This window comes from Oppia nitens, unplaced genomic scaffold (genome assembly GCF_028296485.1).
Source record: "Oppia nitens isolate AA-2021 unplaced genomic scaffold, nextdenovo-longstitch-racon4-pilon3 scaffold4_pilon_pilon_pilon, whole genome shotgun sequence".
Lineage (NCBI taxonomy): Eukaryota > Metazoa > Arthropoda > Arachnida > Sarcoptiformes > Oppiidae > Oppia > Oppia nitens.
This window is the reverse complement of record NW_026533232.1, coordinates 4,504,757-4,524,594: the sequence shown is the minus strand read 5'-3', so window position 1 is coordinate 4,524,594 and position 19,838 is coordinate 4,504,757. Positions and strand designations below refer to the sequence as shown.

Sequence of the window (19,838 nt, the reverse complement as noted above, 5' to 3'; positions counted from 1 at the left end):
TAAAATAATAAATTTATTATTAGTCTTTAAGTGTGAAATTGAATAATTAAAATATATATTGAAATGAGTCCGTTACACTACTTAACGTCACATGACATCTATTAAAGATAAGATAGAAAATTTAAATATTATTTTGTAATTAATGTAAGAATAGGGATTATAAACATTTAAAGATCCTATCTTAAAGTCTTAAATGTAATGACTTATCAGACATAAGAAAAAAAATTAAAAGTAAAAGGAGTTGATGTGAAAAACAAAAATAAGTTTAAAAAATCATCATAATTTAAAATCAAAAAATTAAAAAATATAGTAGAGATATATCGAAGGTTTTTATGTAAATAAATGAGAGAAATATTGGCCTTTGATTTTTTAACCATAAAATGAAATAAGGTTTTAATTGGCAGAAAATATGTATCATTAAATTAAATGTTTTATAATAAAACTCAATTATATATGGATTAACCTAATGAAAATATGACATGATTTTTTTATAATAAAATTTTGACAAATTTATAAGATATATTGAAGCCGTTGATGAATCATTATCTTTACCACATATTGCTCTAACAAATTAAAATTTATTTGATCAATGTGACAATTTCTTGAATGGCGAAAAAATTAAAAATGTGCGAAGGAGTCAAAATGGCAGTCAACAACTTTATCGATTTAAAACTTAAAAAGTAATTCACTGAATAATCTGAAAAGTTTCCTAATAAATAGCAATATATTATTGTACAAAATGGCTATTTTATCATTAATTAATTTTGAGTAACTTTTTAATAAAATAAGTTTAAAAAATTATTCTAAGAGCCGACACTTTCTATGCCTGCTATCAATACAATATATATATCAGAGTTAAATAAGGTTTTTATATTTTATTGGGGTATAGAATGGGATAAATTTTTTTAAATTTCGAAAAATCTTGTGGTTCTATCCTTTTATTGCATTTTTAAACAACAATTTTTTCAAAATTTTAAAATCAAGGTTAAATTCTTATTTTAATTATCTTAATATCATTTTGTAATTGTATAATTTTTTTTAGTTTATTTTATTTATTTATTTAGTTAATTTCATTAGTTTTTTTTCAAAAATAATTATTTTTTTATATTTTAGTTTAATATTTTTAATAAAATAATTAAATATTTTAATTAATTTTAACTTAGTTTAAATAAGTAGTTAAAACATAATAACAGTTAACTTACAGTTTATTAATTAAAATTAAATATTTTGTAATTAAAAAAAATTCGGAGCCTTTTGGACTATTTTTTCGTGACTTTTTTTTTGATTTGGTCAAAAAGTCTGGCAGCCCCCACTACCCCATTGCTTAACCCTGGTTATATTACAACAATATGTATGATATATAGAGATGGGCAAATAGAAAGTTTCTAATAAATTTCCCTGAGAAAGTTTCTAGAAAGTTTCTCAGGAATAAATTTCTATAGAAATTTAACTTTTTTGTTATACTATGGGATCCCCATATCTATAGATATTGTAAAACTATAAATATATTAATGAGACATATAATACTATACATATAATATTATACTATATAATGTAGATTACTGTATAATATTATATTATACAAATGGGATACCTATATAAATAATTATAATTTTATCAGTTTTGTAAAATTTTATTCACCATTTTATTATATCATAGTTTAATATAATTAAATAAATAAATTTTTTACTTTAATTAATAATTAAAATACTATTAATAATATTTAAATATTACTTATAAAAACAATGTTAAAGATAACAAATATCGAGAAAACAAAATTAACCATGGGGATCCCATAAATAGAAATTTCTTTTAGAAACTTTCTAGAAATTTCTCTATTATTTTATAAATTTCTCTTTTTTTGCCAACACTAATGATATAACTACTTATGATAAGATTAGTATTTATTTTGATTAATAGATTATTTATATTTACTTTAGGGATTAATTATCCAATTAATATTCTTTGTATATACTATAATAAATGTAAAGTAAATTCATTAAAAGATAATTAAATTAATAAATGTTCAAATGTTATCATTTTTTATTAATAATATATTATAAAATATAATTTATAGTTAAAGATTTATTTGTAAATCAGTAATAACTCAATACATACTATTACTTTTTAGACATTTATTTTATTTAGTATTTTTGGTTTAATTAGCTTATTAGTTACTAATAATGAAACTAAAATTTATAAAATATTATATTTGTAAATGCATTGTTTCAATCTTATGGCTATTGCTCGCCCCCGGGGGATCAATGAGATCTTTAATTTTTATTAGACATATCCGTAATATTATATATATAATAGTTCATACATGTAGTATATACTGTGCATTAAAAATTGTGAATTGCATTTAGTATTAAACTATATTTTCCAATTTTTATTTGTGTTAACTCAAATTGGTTTGATTAAAATTAAATTTTAAGATTATTGACTAAAACGTCTATGAAAATCACTTTATTACAATTTGTTTCAAAAAAAATTAATTTTATTAAAAAAATATACAATAATCATAATAGCTATAATAATTAAATAATAAATATATGCAATTATATATTATATATATAAGTGTCAACCAATTAACATTTTAGATAAAATAAAAATAAGTTAAAAATATAAGTATTAACTAATAAACACTACTTTTGCGCGTTTTTTATTATTATTACTTTCATCAAAACATTTCTCAAAAAATTGCATAAAATAAATGAAATTCAACTTACAGTACATTTAAATATTCAGATCTGACAAAATAAATACAAATTATTTATTTAATTTGTCCAATAAATTATGATAACAAAATAAGCTATCATCAGATCAGCATTTTACAAAATAAAAATAGTTAATTTAAATATATCATAAATTAGAAAATATCTCAAATATTTGTAGACAATTAATTTTCAACTTAAATAAAATAAAAACTAAATTTATACACTTTGGCTTAAATTTTAACCGAAATTAAGAGATTCAATGTATACATTCAAATAACAATGACTATCATAGCAGCAAACAAAAGTCATTTTAATAAATAGTTAAAGTTATCTAATTGTTATAATTACTGTATTTTTATATAATAAATCTAATTACTTAGTTTTTATGACATTATTTACTCATTTGTTTCCATAAATATTAATTGTCTCATATAATTATACAATAATTTACATAAATTATTTAAAGACTATTTTCTTTCAATTTTATAACTATAGACTAGATATATGTTATAATTTCACTCTATTTTATACAGCTATAATAGAGTATATTAATCATTATAATTTTTAAAACTGTTAATTTTACTTTTGTCAAAAATATATTGATAGTCATTGTTTATAATATTTAATAAAAATTTATAATTAGCTTATAATCATTAAATAACTCATTATCTTGAAAAATAAATAATAAAAAGATAATTTTACCATAATTTCAGTCAAAAATTTCATTTACAGTTACTGTTAGTAACTGTTATAAGAGTCAACAAATTATTTTTTTATAAATCTTAACAATATTTACAATTAAATTGTAAATGAAATTCAATATAAAATAACTCAAATTCTGTGATGTGTTCTAAATGTGCTGTTATTTATCGGTGAGTTATTTGAATTTCCGGTATTTTGTTGTGAGTTTGGTTGGCTTTCGTCGGCAAATAAGACGAGTTGTCTCTCAGTTTCTGCAAATTCATTCTGAAACTGAATGTATTGATCCTCTTTAGATAACAAACCACTATTGCTTTCACTAAGCAATTGCTGAAAACTGCGGCGTTTGCGGCGTGAGAACAGTCGCGCCAATTGAGCAAATTTACGTCGAGACACTTTCCCCATGTGTTTCAATCTGTCTTTAAAAACAGCATCAGAATCGGTATGAGATGTACCACCAGTTGCACCCATAGTGTTGTCCGGATTACTCCTGTAAATCATAAAATTTTTATAATTTATTGTAAAAACATTCTTTAGTTAACGCAAACCTTGTGTCCAAATCTAAAGTAGACATAAAATCAGGATTTTTCTGTAGTTCGCGAACAAACTCTTCATTTTGAAGAAAAATAGCTACTCTTTCATCTTCTAAGAATTGAGACAATTCAGGATCATCTGCGCTCACTGAAAGCTGTCGTTGTCTTTGATTTTCTTGCATTTTCTAATTTACAATTATAACAATAAATTTTAATTTTTGTAAATTAAAACGTATTCAATACCTGTTGAAGAAGTGCTGAATTAATAACAGTCACTTCACGCGATGATCGACTCAAAGCCGATAATTTTCTTTGGTTGAGATCGGGTTCTATTCTGAGAAAACTCTGCGGCAATTGTCCCAAAATCGGTGGATTCCACTGACGTTTATAACGCATTGAGTCTTTAGATGGTATCACTTGAGATGTACTACTTTTAGTTACATTCTTCTCGAGTAAATTCATTTGAGACAATAAATTATTATTATATTTTTCATTTGAGTCTTTGGGTTGTAAACTATTTGGACTCATATTTGAAGCGATTAATTGTGATTGTAATGAATGGTACGACGGCGGAGGTGTGGCCGGAGAATAAACCGGTGGAACCTATTATCAAATTATCATTTATTAAAAATTAATTAAAATCTACCGGTAATTAAATTACTTCATTATTATCTGTAGTGTCCAACTCGTGTCTAAGTCTTTCATTTTCAGAGTCCATATTCATGGCTAACAACTGATCTATAGTGGCGTCGACGGCGCCATTATTAGAGCGAAGTACAGCTTCAATGACATCCTCATCCATATTGGGAAACATTGTCTTAAAGTCATTCATCGCCTGATGAAACTCAAGTTGAGTGATACCCGTCCTCTGGCTTTGCAAAGTTGTCATTGTTTTGATAATCGATATCTTCGACAATCAATTAATTTTTAAAACAATTATTAATTTATTTGGTTTCAAAGCAATGTTTGTTTTTTATTTATGAATTAATTTATGAGACATTAAATTAATGATCCATTAGTTGTGTTGTTTGTGAAATGTCTTGTTTTGGTGATCTCTAATCAATTGCTGCACAAGTGGTGATCGCATAAGACTCTGATAAATGATATTAAAGTATATCATAATAATTGTTGATATTATAACAAATGGCAGTCATATCGTCAATAAATACCAGTTTCTTATCGTTGATAATCTCCTCCAAAAGTAAACCATTCCTCAGAGTTGTGTCAGTCGTTTGTTGATTAGTGTTGTTATTGTTGTTATTATTATTGTTTTGATTGTTATTATTATTATTATTATTTTGATTATTATTATTATTATTATTAGTATTTTGATTGTTATTATTAGTTAAATCATTGCATTTATGATCACAACAACAATCAGTACAATCACTGCATTCAGCCATTACTACATTCATTCATAACCACTGTTACATTAATACGTTGTTATATTATGTATAAGTAGAGTAACCAAATAATAATGTAAACCCAATGTAATTATAAGTTTATAAATATCATATTCATTTCAATCAGTAATCATTTATGATTACAATTAATTTTATTTATAAATTATCAAATGTTTATTATTATTGCGAATCTTTTAATTAATTATTAATTTCATAAACCATTAAATTTAAGATAAAGATAATATTTATTAGAAATAAGTGAATAATTTAAATAAAAAACAAAACTATTAATCGATCATTTGGTCAAAATAGCAAATTTAATATAAGTTATCAAAAATACATAAAAATTATGATATATGCACTAAATAATTGACCATGATCATTTTGAAATATATAAATAATCATCTATTGTATGATATACTGTAACCATACAATTATTGCGCAATACATCTCTACTGTATATAAACTACATAAATGTAATATAAATGTTGAATATTATAATAATTTGATACAATTGTGTTTAATTGATAAAATTTAAATAACATTTTTTAGCACATTGTATGCACCGACTAATGTTACAATAGATATAATATATGAATATAAAATTTAAAAAATAAAATTATTATTAATAATTATTGCACAATATATTGATATAAGAATCATATAAAACATGTTATATAATATTATATATATTATATGGAAATGTATTGTTTTTTATTAATAAATAAATAATTATTAAATATTTATTCAATTGTTTATCATTATATTAAGTGTGTGTCCAGTGGTTTACGTGATATCAGTGCTGTTAGTGATGTGATATAAGTGACGCATACATTGTGTGTCCTTTAAATACATTCATTAATAGCTATATATTAATAGTAATTATTACGGTATATACAGCTGTACTGTATTGTAGACTATAGTCTATACTATAGACTCTATACTCTATAGACTATAGTAATAGTAATGAATTGCATTAAATGTGTGGTAAACAAGTGATTGCAATACAATAATAACAAACAGTTTTATACAGTTTTCAATGTATGAGTGCGTCGATAGTCAAGAATGGCCACAATCTGGACAGTCATTGATATAATTGACATTTAAATACAAATGAATTTGATTTGATTGACACAAATCTAATACATAATCAAAGAAATCATTGAATTTCAAAAATATTAATAATTTACACACCATTTGATGACTTGTCTTAATTTGATTTAAATATGAGTGACAAGAATCAAACTATAAGTCAACCGCCCATTAAAATTGGTCACTACTTGTTGGCCGAGACACTGGGCATCGGGTCTTTTGGTAAAGTCAAAAGTAAGTGATTTTAGTGACCATTTAGTCGATGGATTCAATAAATGTTTATATTTAGCGGCCAGACATCAGTTAACTGGACATAAGGTCGCCGTCAAGATTCTGAACCGACAGAAGATTAAGAATTTAGATGTCGTCGGAAAAATTAGAAGAGAAATACAGAATCTAAAGCTCTTCAGACATCCGCATATCATTAAATTGTATTAAATTATTAACTATTTTATCATTTATTTTACCGGTAAATGAATTGTTATCTATGTTTGAAATATTTGATAACATTTATAGATATCAAGTGATTAGTACTCCAACCGATATATTCATGATTATGGAGTACGTGTCCGGAGGAGAGCTTTTTGATTATATTGTAAAACACGGAAAGGTTTGCATTTGATAGATATGTCGTGTCTTTTGATACCAATTGTAACACTTTTGTTGACAGCTTAAGGAATCAGAAGCGCGACGTTTTTTCCAACAAATTATCTCTGGTGTTGATTACTGTCACAGACATATGGTTTGTAATTATAAAGATATTTAAAATTCTTAGTTTTTATCCAACATTTTTAACAATATTCATGAAAAGGTGGTTCACAGAGATCTCAAACCAGAGAATTTATTATTGGATCAAAATCTGTGTGTAAAGATTGCTGACTTTGGTTTATCAAATATGATGATGGATGGAGAGTTCTTAAGGACCAGTTGTGGTTCTCCTAATTATGCCGCTCCTGAGGTATCTATTATTTTCACCATAATATTGATAGATATTCTATACATTTATTATAAACACAATATTTATGTTTATTGTAGGTTATCTCTGGAAAGTAAGACATTGATTTCAAAATATCATTTTCGGTTTTTTTTATTTCGTTTATTTAATAATACTTCACAACTTTCAATCAGACTATATGCCGGTCCTGAAGTGGACATCTGGTCGTGCGGTGTCATACTTTATGCACTGCTTTGTGGAACTGTAATGAAAAAATGTTAAATTATTAAACAAAAATTAATTTTTATATCCATAGTTACCTTTTGATGATGAACATGTGCCCACTTTATTCCGCAAAATTAAATGTTAGACAATTTTAGCAATAATTACATTTAGAAATTGTGATAAATAGATATTAATGTTAATTTGATATTTATTTATAAACAGCCGGAATATTCCCAATCCCTGAATATTTGAATAAATCAGTAGTCAGTCTATTAATTCATATGTTACAAGTGGATCCAATGAAAAGAGCTACTATGGAGGACATCAAGTTTGTGGCAATTCTTTAATTCAATTGATATATTATTAATAATTTTCATTAATATAATTAATATCTGCAGAAATCATGAGTGGTTTAAAAAGGATTTACCGGTATATCTGTTCCCATCACCCAATGATAGCGATGCCTCTATTATAGATATGGATGCGGTTGCCGAAGTCTGCGAGGTATTTATATTGGAGATATGATTATATTGTATAAGTATCGGTACTTATCGTAAATTTACAAAATGTTTATTAGAAATTTGGTGTCACTGACAAAGAAGTTCACAGTGCTCTTCTTAGTGGTGATCCTCACGATCAGTTGGGTATTGCATACCATCTAATTGTCGATAATAAGCGTATTGAAGACGAAACAGCAAAGCTTGATATAAAGGATTTTTATGTGGCCTCCAGTCCTCCGCCGTCTAATTTTATGGAAACTCCTATTAGACCTCAATCGGCGACTGGAAATCATAGTCATAGACAACGTATGTTAAGTGGAGGCAATGCTCCGATTGAAAGGCAACGAATGCTTAGCGGAGGAAACAGTTTAGATAAAAATAAAGGAACGCCTATGAAGAGAGCCAAATGGCATTTGGGTTAGTATTTCAAATAAATTGTCATCAATTTCAATGATTTGATTTAAATTTCAGGAATCCGTTCACAAAGCAAACCACAAGATATTATGAATGAAGTCTATAAAGCAATGAAGGCTTTGGATTTTGTGAGTTGTTATCTATATTACAATTACGGTTAACTAATAATTGTCTATTTTTAAGGAATGGAAAATCATAAATCCATTCCATGTGCGGACACGAAGAAAGAATGCTATAACTGGAAAGTACGGCAAAATGACTCTTCAATTATATCAAGTCGACTACAAAAGCTATTTACTTGACTTTAAATCATTGGCCTCTAATGAGGAAGAGACCAATGAGTTATGTCCCAGTGCTGGCAGCGGAAGTACTTCCACTGATCCATACAATCAGTCCCAATGCCATCACATAATGGAGTTCTTTGAAATGTGCGCTTCATTGATAACACAATTGGCTCGTTAGAGGACATCCACTACAAGTACTATAAATCTGTGGCAACTCTTCATTTGCTTCGTCTTCCTTTTGCTTGAATTACAATCTATACCTCAATAGACTGCCTTTCATTTCATCGATTTTTGTCAAACACTTTAAATCTTAAATTACTAAATATATTACTTCTTAAATGTAAAGATAGAAATAATAATCAATACATCAAATTAAACAAAAAACGTTTATTTTTAAAACTTCAATTTAATTATTTAGAAGCGGCAGCGGATCCCGAAGCGGGTGCGGCGGCTCTCTTCTTGAGTCCCGTAGTCGCCACACCATTAAAGCCATTCTTGAATTTGCGAAACACTTTCTTCAAGTGACGCATACGTCCCGTTCCTGTTGTCTTTCGGCGGATAGCTTTGACACTCCAGTTGTCTGATTGATAAAAATGTTATTAGATTTACATTTTATTTGATAATCAATATGACATACATTTCCTGATACGAGCGCTCGGATAACCACAAGAGGCACACGTCTTCTTCTGGATGTGATATGAAGACCGACCGCATCGACGGCAAAGAGTGTGAGTCTTATTCCGACGCTTTCCGAAACTTGACGTTCCCTTCGTCTAGAAATGACAACAAGATATTCAGTCATAACTTATAAATGATTAGTTAATCTCAAGACATACCATAATTTGATTATTTAATACCGAAAAAGACGATCAAAAGTTGTGTTTGTATTGAATGGATAATCAAAAGGAAAGGGAAATACTATTAATACTATTAATACAAATGCATTCAAATGTATGACAACATTAAACAACACTACTTTCATACATATATTACGTACTACTCATTGACACTCAAACACACACTTTATTATTGTTTAATATTAATGACAACTATTTATATATATTTGAATTAATTGTTGACAACAATTGACTTCAATTAAAGTCATAATACATTTGATAGCACTATAAAACAAACTTTTGTTTTTTGTCCATTGATTACAATTTCTAAATTATTGGCAAATATTTTGTTTAACTAATACATTAATATTAATTTAAACTATTATATAATTTATTTAATTAGTTATTTATAAATTTATATATAAATTAATTGTTAAGATTAACTCAAACTAATATCTTCTAAACATTTGTCAATGAGATTATCAATTGATAGCAATTATAACAATTACCTGTACTTAACGTAATATAATATTTATAAACTAATTTATCTCAGAATAGATAATTTGATTTGTTTTAAAATTTTATTAAAACTATTAAAAAGTAAATACAAAAATAGATTTTGACAATAATTGTGTTGTTTAACAAAATTAATATAAAACAAATATTTGTGACCAATATATAGGTCACAATTTAAATCACTTTTTGATTAGTCACTGATATAAAACCGAAATTAGGGTTAAAATCGATGCCTATATAAATTTAGTTGCATTATGACCAGCGTTCAGCACCGGGAGCTTTGTTGAATTTGCTACCCATCCCATAATCTAATTGAAATTTATCACCGTTTTTGTCAGTCAACAGTTCCAATGGATCCGATTCATTGGGTTTCCATATATTAGTGATAACTGCCATCAATTCACTAGTGATTGTCTCTTGTTCTTCGATCAGATGATGTCTCACTTGAAATAGTCTCAAAAAGTCTTTTTCTGCGACTTTGATCCAAACAGTCTTTGTGTTATGTTTTGGCTTTGGCTTCACTGATATACTGACATCATATTTGGTACTTAATGTCTCAATCATTTTAGTGTCCACTTCTTGGCCTTCTTTGAGATCAAATGATAGTGAAAGAGGAAGCCTTTCTTCAATCATATGAAAGGCTAATAAAAGTGATTCAATTTTTGATGACTTTATAATTATAGTTGTTTTACGATTTGCAACCGTTTGAGGACTTGAAAGTGATTGTCGAGAAAACAAGTGGTCAACAGTTTGATCAATTGGTTCGGGAAATATTATGTTTGCATCGGTTATACTCATTATTTCATTTATATTAGACTTATTATAACCCATTACAAAGTTATGGTGTTGTAGTGATATTTCTGTATTTATTTCATATAACACTTGACTTGTAATCAATGATTGTAGTGATTCTTGTAAGACATCGACAACAAGTTTAAGAAGAGCTAAACTGCCATAAACTCCGCGAACTAAAATCGTGACACTAATGGCATCATTAGTGGTCAGTCTATTGTCTCCATTATAACGAAAACCAATTTGAATACAACTCAGACTCTCTATCTCTTTGATAATTTGATTCATTTTTTCTTTAAATATTTCCCATCGGTTTTCAAAACCAATCAGAATATTAAATGTGATAATTATTGGCAATAAATCCCTAATAGCAATGCGAGCCATTTTAACGCCTTCAACAGTTCCAGCGATTGACACTTGATTTGATTTTTCATTAGTATTGGTGCGGTTGGCATCAGGAAAGTGGACGTGACAGCCACTTGATACCATAACCTGCTGAATAGAGGTACCACCCTTACCAATAATATGTGAATGAGCCGTCCAGTCTATGTCCATCTTAAGAGTTACTCGATCTCGAGATGGATCCAAAAAAGACAATATCTTAAGTCTGGCCGCTCTCACCATAAAAGGAATTCCCGAAATCTTTACGTGCGGATCCTTTTTAGACTTAGTGCCAGTTTTAAGCTTTGGTGGCCATGAAATGCTTACCGATGGAAATTCTTTCATAATATTTCCAAAAAATGTTTCAGCATTTCCAAGAAGTTGATCTAATAATTAAATAAATATTTTTTCACAAATTCTTTGCTTTAATAATAAGATAATACCTTTGTTTTCAAGAAGTGTCTCAAACTTCTTTCTGTCGACTTTAAGTTTTTTATCAATTAAAAGGCTACTATTGTTTAAACCGTTACAGAAATCGTTGTCAATAATTGATATGTCCATCATATGCTTGTATTAAATTAATTAATTAATTAAATCAATGGTCAATCTTAAAGCTCTCGTTTGTTGAACTAAACAACACTTCTTTATATACACACAATTTTATAGACAACTATTATAAATCATTTAATAAAAGGACATCTAATTTGTCAGTTGTTTTTGTAAGTCAATCTCATAACTCATAAACTAATGGTATCCCAAAACATAATTAATAATTTCACAAATAATATTTTTTTAAATTTCAACATTTACAATAAAATACTAAATTAAAAATAAGTCAATTTTATTTCAATTAATAAATTAAAGGCATTGAAAATAGATAAAAATATTAAGGATTAAGATACAGGTATAATAATGTCAATATATATATATATATATATATATATATATATATAATAATAATAATAAAAAGTCAAATACATTAAAAGTTTAGAATTTACTTTTTAAAATGTGTACTAAATATATAATTATTTTTAAATTATGCTTATAATCTGTTATCTAAGATAAATAATTTGTAATTTTCATTCTTAATGTTTATTTATACAATGCAATTGTAGGATATTTTTATAAATTTGAAAATGAATTATAAAGTTTTAGTGCAATCCTATGATATCAAAGTTATTATTTACAAAGTTTTGAAAATTTAAATGTTATGAATAATAATTTAAAATTTTATTAAAAACAATTTAACATATGATTAACTTATAGATAACATTACTCGATATTACAAATCAATAGATTGCTAATGTATTGATTATGATTAATAACATTTATTATTAGTAAATTTCTATCAAAATGTTTATTTAGTAAAATATAGATCTGATATGTTTTTGTAGTAATTGATATATACTGACAATTGATTATTCAAAGATAAAAATTACTGTTATTATACTGTATTATAATTTATTTTATACTTTTTATTTTTTATGTTAATAATAATTTTATGAATTATAATTAAATATTCTTTTATTTTTGCTATAAATGTACTTTAGTTTTACGAAAACTATCATTTTTAAAGAACTAACTATTGATATTTCAAAATATTAATATATAATTTTGACTATTTTTAATTTTGTTATGATATAAAACAAAATAATGTCATATTAAATTAATTGTATTGAATACAATATTGTAAATTTAAACCATAAAGGTTAAATTGAAAAAAACTTAAAATCATATTAATATTTATGCGTAATAATAATAATTGCAAATTAACAAAATATTAAAAACATTTTATAGATGTATATATAATATTACATATTATCATAAATCCAGATGTTTGTAGATATCATGATAATTGGTTATTTATTTTAACGATTAAAAATTTTTAAAAATGATTTTATCATTAAATTTGAATTCAAACATTATATTAATTCTAAATTTATTAAATTGTAAGTCCAATAAAATATTTTTTTATATTTAATATTTATTGTATAAACAGATAACTTATTAATAAATGGCAGTGAAATGTGCGAAATTGGTTGCGAAGAATCACTTTTAGATAAATATCTAAATGAATGTCGAAATGCATGTGAAGTGAATCCGACAAAAAATAGGACGAATCAGATGGAAGAGTATTTGCATTGTATGTATAAGGAGTGTCTGAACAATGGTTTGGGACCGAGTGATGACATTTATTTTGATGACACTTGGCTTCAATGCTCTGATCTATGCAATCGTGAAGATATGTTAACAGCACACGAGGCCACAGATAAACCCATAATTCATATCCAATATCTTTCAGAGAAACAATACCATAATTTAAAGCTTTTCCATAATCTAACTGATATACAGTACAGAAAAAAATTACCAAAAATAAGACTAAATTATTTAAAAAACAAATCAATTCATTTTAATTGAAACTTTATTATATTTGTATTGTAATCAATATTGATTTATCGGTAATTATTTACAATGCTTATCAAATTGTGTTATTGATTTATCAGTTTTCAAATTTATAAATTAAAGAAATAATATAATTCGATTAAAAAATAAATTATACTAATTTATAAGTCATTGATTATGAATACAAATCTGATAATTAAATTATAATAAAATTTAAAATAAATTTAATTGGTGTCAATTGTAAAACAATAATATTTAATAATTATAATAAAGCATATAAAGTGAAATCATTTTTTTAATAAAAATGATAAATTAAAAATAAAATCACAATTAAGAAGGTTTTAATGAGAAATAAAGTTTGTTTTTAATGGTTTGCTTTTCTGGATTCAAACGTTTTAAAATCTGTGCGATTGTATGAACTAAATCTCCTTTAAAACTAACTTTATTCTTAAACTTCTGGAGAAGATCAGCACAAGTCATTGGTTTACGCATAAGATAGCGACGAACAGCATCTTCAGTAATACCATCCGTGACATCACCAGAAAGTTTCGGTTTTTTAGTATTTGACAAATCATTAGTTGATGTCTTTCGTTTCAATTTGTTTGTCTCACTATTAGAAGAAGTGCCGCCAATATCTAAATTAGCGGTTGGAGTAGCAGATCGACTGCTGCCACGACTGCTTTTGTCGGATTCAACTTTAACAGGTGCTAAAAGTGCTGACTTCTTGTCGTCGACTGCATCGGGATCTTCAGAGTCAGAATCAGATGAAGACGGCGGCGGAGAATCAAAATTAGCTGTAATTCAATTTAAAATTATTAATTGCAGTCAACAATACATCAAAATATAATACCTGTGAGTTTGTCTTTAAACTTAGATTTCTTATCCGTTTCAGATCCGCCTCTTTCGACATTCTTTGAACTTTCGGTTTCTTTATTTTTATTTTTATCTTCATCTTTTTCAACTTCTTCGTCATCATCTGATATAACCAATTGTCTTAAGGCATCTTCGTCTTCAACACCTTTCAAGTCTTTATCGATTTTTTCATTTTCCGACTCTTCCGAACTCGAAGTGTCGGACATATAATCGACTTCTTTATCATCAAAGTCTCCCTCATCACTCTCTTCCATGGGTTCACTGTCATCGTCGTCGTCATCATCCGAACCCTTTTTCTTCTTTTTATTCGTTCGTTTTTTAGCTTTTGCTCCTTTTTTCTCTTTCTTTATTTTTGGTTTGACGTCTTCATCACTTCTATCCAAATCACTTCTTTCATTATCCGAGTCTAAGTCATGCCAGTCATCCATATCAGAAACTTTGAAAGATTTTTCGACTTTAACTTTAGTTTCACTACTATTTTCAGCCAATTCTTCATCTTTACGTCTCTTATTAATCATAATTAAATGAAAGTTCAATATCTTATCTCTTTCTACAAACTTTTCTTCTGCTTCTTCAGCTGTTAAAGCCTTGTATGTCTGAATCGGTGAAAAATTGTACCACTCTTTGACTGGAAATGCTTCAAAAGCACCGTCGGGCGCCTGAAAAAAGACATAATATGAAGCATTTTCAGAGACACCGCCCTCTCGTATGCCTTTAAATCTGATTTTAAATAAATAAAAATAAAAAATTGTTTGAAAACGACGACAAAATTACTTCTTTGAATTTTTGACTCCAGTCTTGAGAATCCATGGCTGGTGTCCGACATTCACTTTCTTTGTGTATTTTTTGCGTTTCATTTCTTCGCGTTTTTTGCGTCCAAACTCAGATCCGGCGCCGAATTCAGTTATTTCCGACTCTGTTGTTTCAGTCTTGACATCTTTGACATCATTTTGACGGTACATTTGACATGACTTCCACTTATGAGGCTCTACTTTAGGAGCTGATCCAAAACGCATGACATTGAACTTCTTGTTGATTTCCCTATTAATCAAATAATATATAAGTTTTATATGATATGAATGTCACCAATAGTGCAAACCTCGGGACCCGAACAATGAACTCTTGTGTCGCCGACATTGCAGTCAGTCTTGAGTTTTCAACTAATCGTTTGACAAATGATTTGATTATTGAGTCAAACGTTTAGACATTTATTGACTTCAAATGTGTTCACAAATAACGACAAAAAACATATGATTTTTAATTCAAAAATATTTAAAAATTTCATTTATTAGTCATTTTGAGACACAATTAGTTTAACAATGATTTTGAATGCTTTAAGACATAGGTTTAGACACTATATCTTCAGTGACATCACTGCTAAACATTTGAGTCAATTCAGTCAATTGAAGAGTCACTCAAAGATCCAATCAGTTGTTTCACTTCTTAATCAATATAACTTCAATGATCATCAAATCGATGCAATCATCCAATCAATTGGCAAATATATTGCTGAAGATAAACAACTAAACCATGTGGTGATTAAGGATACCATTGACTGTTGGCGATCAAAATTAAGACCACCGACTCTACGAACCAATCAATTAGACAAAGTTAATGCCGAAGACATTGATTTCGATATGTCGGTTGACTTTAATCACGTCGTCTCCAAAATAGAGCCCAAACTTCTTCTGATGAATGCAAATGCCATTGATTTCAGATATGATAATCTTCTTAATATAGGAATAATGGGCGGAAATAGAGATATGTGGAGAGTCTTTGTTTACGCACCAAATGGTTATTATCTTCAGGATTGGACTGAATTTCTTAAGAAATTTCATTATTTGAATCATCAGATTTTGGTGTGGCTTTTAGACAAAAAAGATGTAAACAATTTACATCCGCATCCTATCGTCAGAAACTCTAAAGTCATGGAACTATCCTTTGAAGAAATTAAAACCCGATATCTGTTTGCTTACAGAACGGGACTCAAGTCAGTGACAACCAATAAATTGTTGACTAATATTAAAGAGTCTAATAAAGTAGATTTGAGAGCACTTATGTTAACACCTATTGAAAAATTTCTTAAAATAATTGCTCCTAATTGTACTCCTGAAGAATATTTTGCTTTACAGACATTAATTAGTGAGAATCCCATTGAAGAAGACGAACAAATTATTGAAGACGTCGTTGAATTAACGTTACCTAAGATGAAACACATGAAGAAGAATTTAAATCCAAATGATTTACAACAAAATCTTGAAAACTTTCAGATAATCAGTAAAACAGAATAAATTTATATCAATTCAAAATGTGTGTCATTTTTATTAGTTATAGTAGTTTTAAATTATATAATTTATATTTTGTATTTTATAATCAATTTGTAATTTAATATATTAATACACTTAATTGAATATTTTAATTATTGTTACAAAATATATATACTTTTTAATAAATAAATAAATTTATGTGTAAATATGGCAAACAAGTGGTCAGTCTTGCATTTACAAAGAATTGGATAATATCAGGAATATTCTGTTGACTATTTGTGAGACTTTCTTCATAAATGTTTAAATAATTTTCTTGAGTATTAAAAGTCGGATAATATAAACTTTTTGAGACAATAACTACAAATTTTTCTTTAGTTTTGGTTAAGTCTATCACTTTTGCGGCCAGTAAGTGGTTTTCAGTCATCATTACTATACTTATACTGTTCTTACAATTGATTACAAATTAAAAAATATATAAATAAAATAAATATTTTATAAATTATATTAATTTATAAGTTTTTATTATTAATAATTTGATGTTAAAAAATACAAATTATGAAATCAATTGTTTGGACAAATAATTAGAGCACAATTGGCTTTGGACTGTTGGCCAATGGCTTTACCGACAATAATAGAGTGGAAATACATTTATTAATATTTGGTTAAAATCACAATTTAATTCTTTATATATCTTAACTCTTATAAGAAATTTTTTACTTTGTTTTTATAAATAAGTTTATGTAAATTTTTGTATACATATAAACAGTAATCTATATATATATTATTAAATTTAATTAAATAATTATAAATTGTCACAATTATTGACTTTACAAAATAATTTCATATAGTTTTTTGGTGACATTAATTTTTGATAAAATAAATGTCGATTTTTAAAAAATGTTGTCCCGATTGCGATCAAACTATATCATTAAAAATATCATTAATATAAATTCAGCTAGTTACATTATGTTCCTAAATATACACACATTGTCCCTAACTAACTTAATAAAAACATGTTTTATTTAATAACTTAATTTACAATAATAATTATATAATTTGATAATACAAATAAATATATATTAATTTTCAAATTTAAAATTACAATTTAATTTGTATATCAATAATTAAAGAACTCAAATGTTTGTTTTTGTAATCTATATTATACCAGTAATATTCATATTATTAATAACAATAGTAATATTACAGTATATATTTTCTATTTGTATTATTAAAAATTTATCAATTAAAATTTATATTATCATATTTTAAAGTTAAATATTGATAATATGCGTAACTAAAAATAAATAATAACTAAACTTATATTAATTATTTGTAATAATTTAAAAAAGTTTGTTCACAACGTAACAAGTTTTGTAAAGTATAGACATTTGCGTTGTAATACTAATACTTTGGTTTTTGTAATGTGATCTAAAATATTGATAATATGTTAATAATTGGTTTGCTTTAAGTAACTCTTCCTATTAGTAATAAAATTATTAACAAAAATATTAAAATGAATGTCATATATCTTTACTCTATTTTAATACAAGTGATTGAAAGTGATTTATTAAATGAATGGCACTATATTTGTATTAATATTGTATACCAATTTACAAATCATTGTTACCAATATTTTGTGCAAATTTAGCTTTAATTTAAAACATTAGTTTTAATTATACAGTATATTGAGCAGTTAAAATTTACAAAATTTAAATTAACATGGTTGATTTAATTTAGTTTATTTTTTGAGCTTAAAAGTCAGTTGTTATAGACTTATAGTTTAATACTGTATTTCAATAGCTTTATTGAAAGTGTATTTTGTTAAATAATTTAAGTATCAATTGACATAAATTTGGTCACATCTGCTCAATCGTTAAGTTAACCTAAACTTATAGACTAATCTTTTTTTACACAATAATGTATTTCAAATTTTGTAATGCTTTAAATTGGGAGTTATTTTAATCTAATAATTTAAAATAAATGATTAACATATTGAAAATGTGGTCAAAGGGTTTATAGAGATTAAAATGGTATGAATTATAACTCAAAAGTTTAAAATATAAAGTACAGTACTATTATAGTATAACAAATGCACACATTTATACATATGTTTATCTATGATATAATACCACAATCATCACAAATCCTGTGATCACATTAATTATAAAAGATAATTATATAGATATTTGTAAATAATTATAACTTAGACTTACTATAAAACGTAAATATATGTTTTTATTAGATATTAGCCACTTATTTATTGTATTTTTATCAACTAAATTTGCCAAAATAAAGATAATTTTAATATGTAATTTTGTACTTAATGTGTTTATTTTTAAATATAGTATCTAAATCATGCTATTTTACTTATTTTAAATTATCATATTTATTATCTATAGTTAGGTTTTATTATTTCAATTTATTAATAATTTGTAGCTAATTTGTATTATTGTACATTGTATTAACATTTATTAGTATACAAGCATAAAAACATTTGATTATTAAAATGATTGATTGCTTGTGTAAAAATTTTAATGATGACTGTTATTTTATTTAACTATAATTTAACGCATTTATTATAAAATGATAAAAAATTGATAGTGGTTTACATAAATATTATTATATAATATACCTTAAATATTATATGTGTATTAAAAAAAAATTAAAGAATAATAATCTAAATTAAATGTTATGTAAACAAAATAAAATATAGTTATATTGAGCTCAGAGTTAAATTCGTTGCAAATATATAATGTTATATGAATTAATAAATCAATGCATATTTACAAAATTCTTTAGTATGTATGTATGTATGTATGTATGTATGTATGTATGTATGTATGTATGTATGTATGTATGTATGTATGTATGTATGTATGTATGTATGTATGTATGTATGTATGTATGTATGTATGTATGTATGTATGTATGTATGTATGTATGTATGTATGTATGTATGTATGTATGTA

General features: G+C 25.8%; 6 protein-coding genes across 6 annotated transcripts; 2 read left to right on the top strand and 4 right to left on the bottom strand.

Annotated features, from left to right (window-relative positions):
- Window positions 1–3,548: 3,548 nt before the first annotated feature.
- On the bottom strand, window positions 3,549–5,390 carry LOC128960263 (CUE domain-containing protein 1-like). Its single transcript, XM_054306335.1, has 5 exons — window positions 5,119–5,390; window positions 4,611–5,042; window positions 4,193–4,552; window positions 3,965–4,134; window positions 3,549–3,906 (listed from the first exon to the last, which is right to left on the bottom strand). The coding sequence occupies exons 2-5, from the start codon at window positions 4,836–4,838 to the stop codon at window positions 3,549–3,551; spliced, it is 1,116 nt and encodes a 371-aa protein (XP_054162310.1). The 5' UTR covers window positions 4,839–5,042; window positions 5,119–5,390.
- Window positions 5,391–6,241: 851 nt separating this feature from the next.
- On the top strand, window positions 6,242–9,128 carry LOC128959569 (5'-AMP-activated protein kinase catalytic subunit alpha-2-like). Its single transcript, XM_054305561.1, has 13 exons — window positions 6,242–6,678; window positions 6,734–6,875; window positions 6,961–7,054; window positions 7,115–7,186; window positions 7,256–7,402; window positions 7,480–7,493; window positions 7,573–7,642; window positions 7,695–7,743; window positions 7,826–7,931; window positions 8,002–8,107; window positions 8,181–8,520; window positions 8,575–8,645; window positions 8,701–9,128. The coding sequence occupies exons 1-13, from the start codon at window positions 6,579–6,581 to the stop codon at window positions 8,977–8,979; spliced, it is 1,590 nt and encodes a 529-aa protein (XP_054161536.1). The 5' UTR covers window positions 6,242–6,578; the 3' UTR covers window positions 8,980–9,128.
- A 48-nt stretch (window positions 9,129–9,176) lies between these two features.
- Window positions 9,177–9,755, bottom strand: LOC128959579 (probable 60S ribosomal protein L37-A). Its single transcript, XM_054305574.1, has 3 exons — window positions 9,638–9,755; window positions 9,439–9,574; window positions 9,177–9,381 (listed from the first exon to the last, which is right to left on the bottom strand). The coding sequence occupies exons 1-3, from the start codon at window positions 9,638–9,640 to the stop codon at window positions 9,212–9,214; spliced, it is 309 nt and encodes a 102-aa protein (XP_054161549.1). The 5' UTR covers window positions 9,641–9,755; the 3' UTR covers window positions 9,177–9,211.
- Window positions 9,756–10,314: 559 nt separating this feature from the next.
- On the bottom strand, window positions 10,315–12,088 carry LOC128959571 (protein bicaudal C homolog 1-like). The gene is made up of 2 exons (XM_054305563.1): window positions 11,770–12,088; window positions 10,315–11,712 (listed from the first exon to the last, which is right to left on the bottom strand). The coding sequence occupies exons 1-2, from the start codon at window positions 11,888–11,890 to the stop codon at window positions 10,406–10,408; spliced, it is 1,428 nt and encodes a 475-aa protein (XP_054161538.1). The 5' UTR covers window positions 11,891–12,088; the 3' UTR covers window positions 10,315–10,405.
- Window positions 12,089–13,966: 1,878 nt separating this feature from the next.
- LOC128959570 (general transcription factor IIF subunit 1-like) lies at window positions 13,967–15,854 on the bottom strand. Its single transcript, XM_054305562.1, has 4 exons — window positions 15,702–15,854; window positions 15,377–15,643; window positions 14,580–15,322; window positions 13,967–14,523 (listed from the first exon to the last, which is right to left on the bottom strand). The coding sequence occupies exons 1-4, from the start codon at window positions 15,737–15,739 to the stop codon at window positions 14,060–14,062; spliced, it is 1,512 nt and encodes a 503-aa protein (XP_054161537.1). The 5' UTR covers window positions 15,740–15,854; the 3' UTR covers window positions 13,967–14,059.
- Window positions 15,855–15,859: 5 nt separating this feature from the next.
- On the top strand, window positions 15,860–16,978 carry LOC128959573 (uncharacterized). The gene has a single exon (XM_054305565.1). The coding sequence runs from the start codon at window positions 15,922–15,924 to the stop codon at window positions 16,891–16,893; it is 972 nt and encodes a 323-aa protein (XP_054161540.1). The 5' UTR covers window positions 15,860–15,921; the 3' UTR covers window positions 16,894–16,978.
- The last annotated feature ends 2,860 nt before the right edge of the window (window positions 16,979–19,838 follow it).

What these genes read in the sequence shown, in the direction of transcription:
- LOC128959573 (XM_054305565.1), top strand. Translation starts at nt 15,922, where the DNA reads ATGATTTTGAATGCTTTAAGACATAGGTTTAGACACTATATCTTCAGT.
- LOC128959579 (XM_054305574.1), bottom strand. An exon ending in GAGCGCTCGTATCAGGAAAT is followed by an intron (nt 9,382 to 9,438) that starts GTATGTCATATT and finishes TTTATCAATCAG; the next exon opens with ACAACTGGAGTGTCAAAGCT.
- LOC128960263 (XM_054306335.1), bottom strand. Translation starts at nt 4,838, where the DNA reads ATGACAACTTTGCAAAGCCAGAGGACGGGTATCACTCAACTTGAGTTT. An exon ending in ACACTACAGATAATAATGAA is followed by an intron (nt 4,553 to 4,610) that starts GTAATTTAATTA and finishes ATTTGATAATAG; the next exon opens with GTTCCACCGGTTTATTCTCC. An exon ending in ATTCAGCACTTCTTCAACAG is followed by an intron (nt 4,135 to 4,192) that starts GTATTGAATACG and finishes ATTGTAAATTAG; the next exon opens with AAAATGCAAGAAAATCAAAG.
- LOC128959570 (XM_054305562.1), bottom strand. Translation starts at nt 15,739, where the DNA reads ATGTCGGCGACACAAGAGTTCATTGTTCGGGTCCCGAG. An exon ending in TTCATTGTTCGGGTCCCGAG is followed by an intron (nt 15,644 to 15,701) that starts GTTTGCACTATT and finishes TTTGATTAATAG; the next exon opens with GGAAATCAACAAGAAGTTCA. An exon ending in GTTTAAAGACAAACTCACAG is followed by an intron (nt 14,524 to 14,579) that starts GTATTATATTTT and finishes ATTGAATTACAG; the next exon opens with CTAATTTTGATTCTCCGCCG.
- LOC128959569 (XM_054305561.1), top strand. Translation starts at nt 6,579, where the DNA reads ATGAGTGACAAGAATCAAACTATAAGTCAACCGCCCATTAAAATTGGT. An exon ending in ATATTGTAAAACACGGAAAG is followed by an intron (nt 7,055 to 7,114) that starts GTTTGCATTTGA and finishes TTTTGTTGACAG; the next exon opens with CTTAAGGAATCAGAAGCGCG. An exon ending in GAGAGCCAAATGGCATTTGG is followed by an intron (nt 8,521 to 8,574) that starts GTTAGTATTTCA and finishes TTTAAATTTCAG; the next exon opens with GAATCCGTTCACAAAGCAAA.
- LOC128959571 (XM_054305563.1), bottom strand. Translation starts at nt 11,890, where the DNA reads ATGATGGACATATCAATTATTGACAACGATTTCTGTAACGGTTTAAAC. An exon ending in GACACTTCTTGAAAACAAAG is followed by an intron (nt 11,713 to 11,769) that starts GTATTATCTTAT and finishes TTTAATTATTAG; the next exon opens with ATCAACTTCTTGGAAATGCT.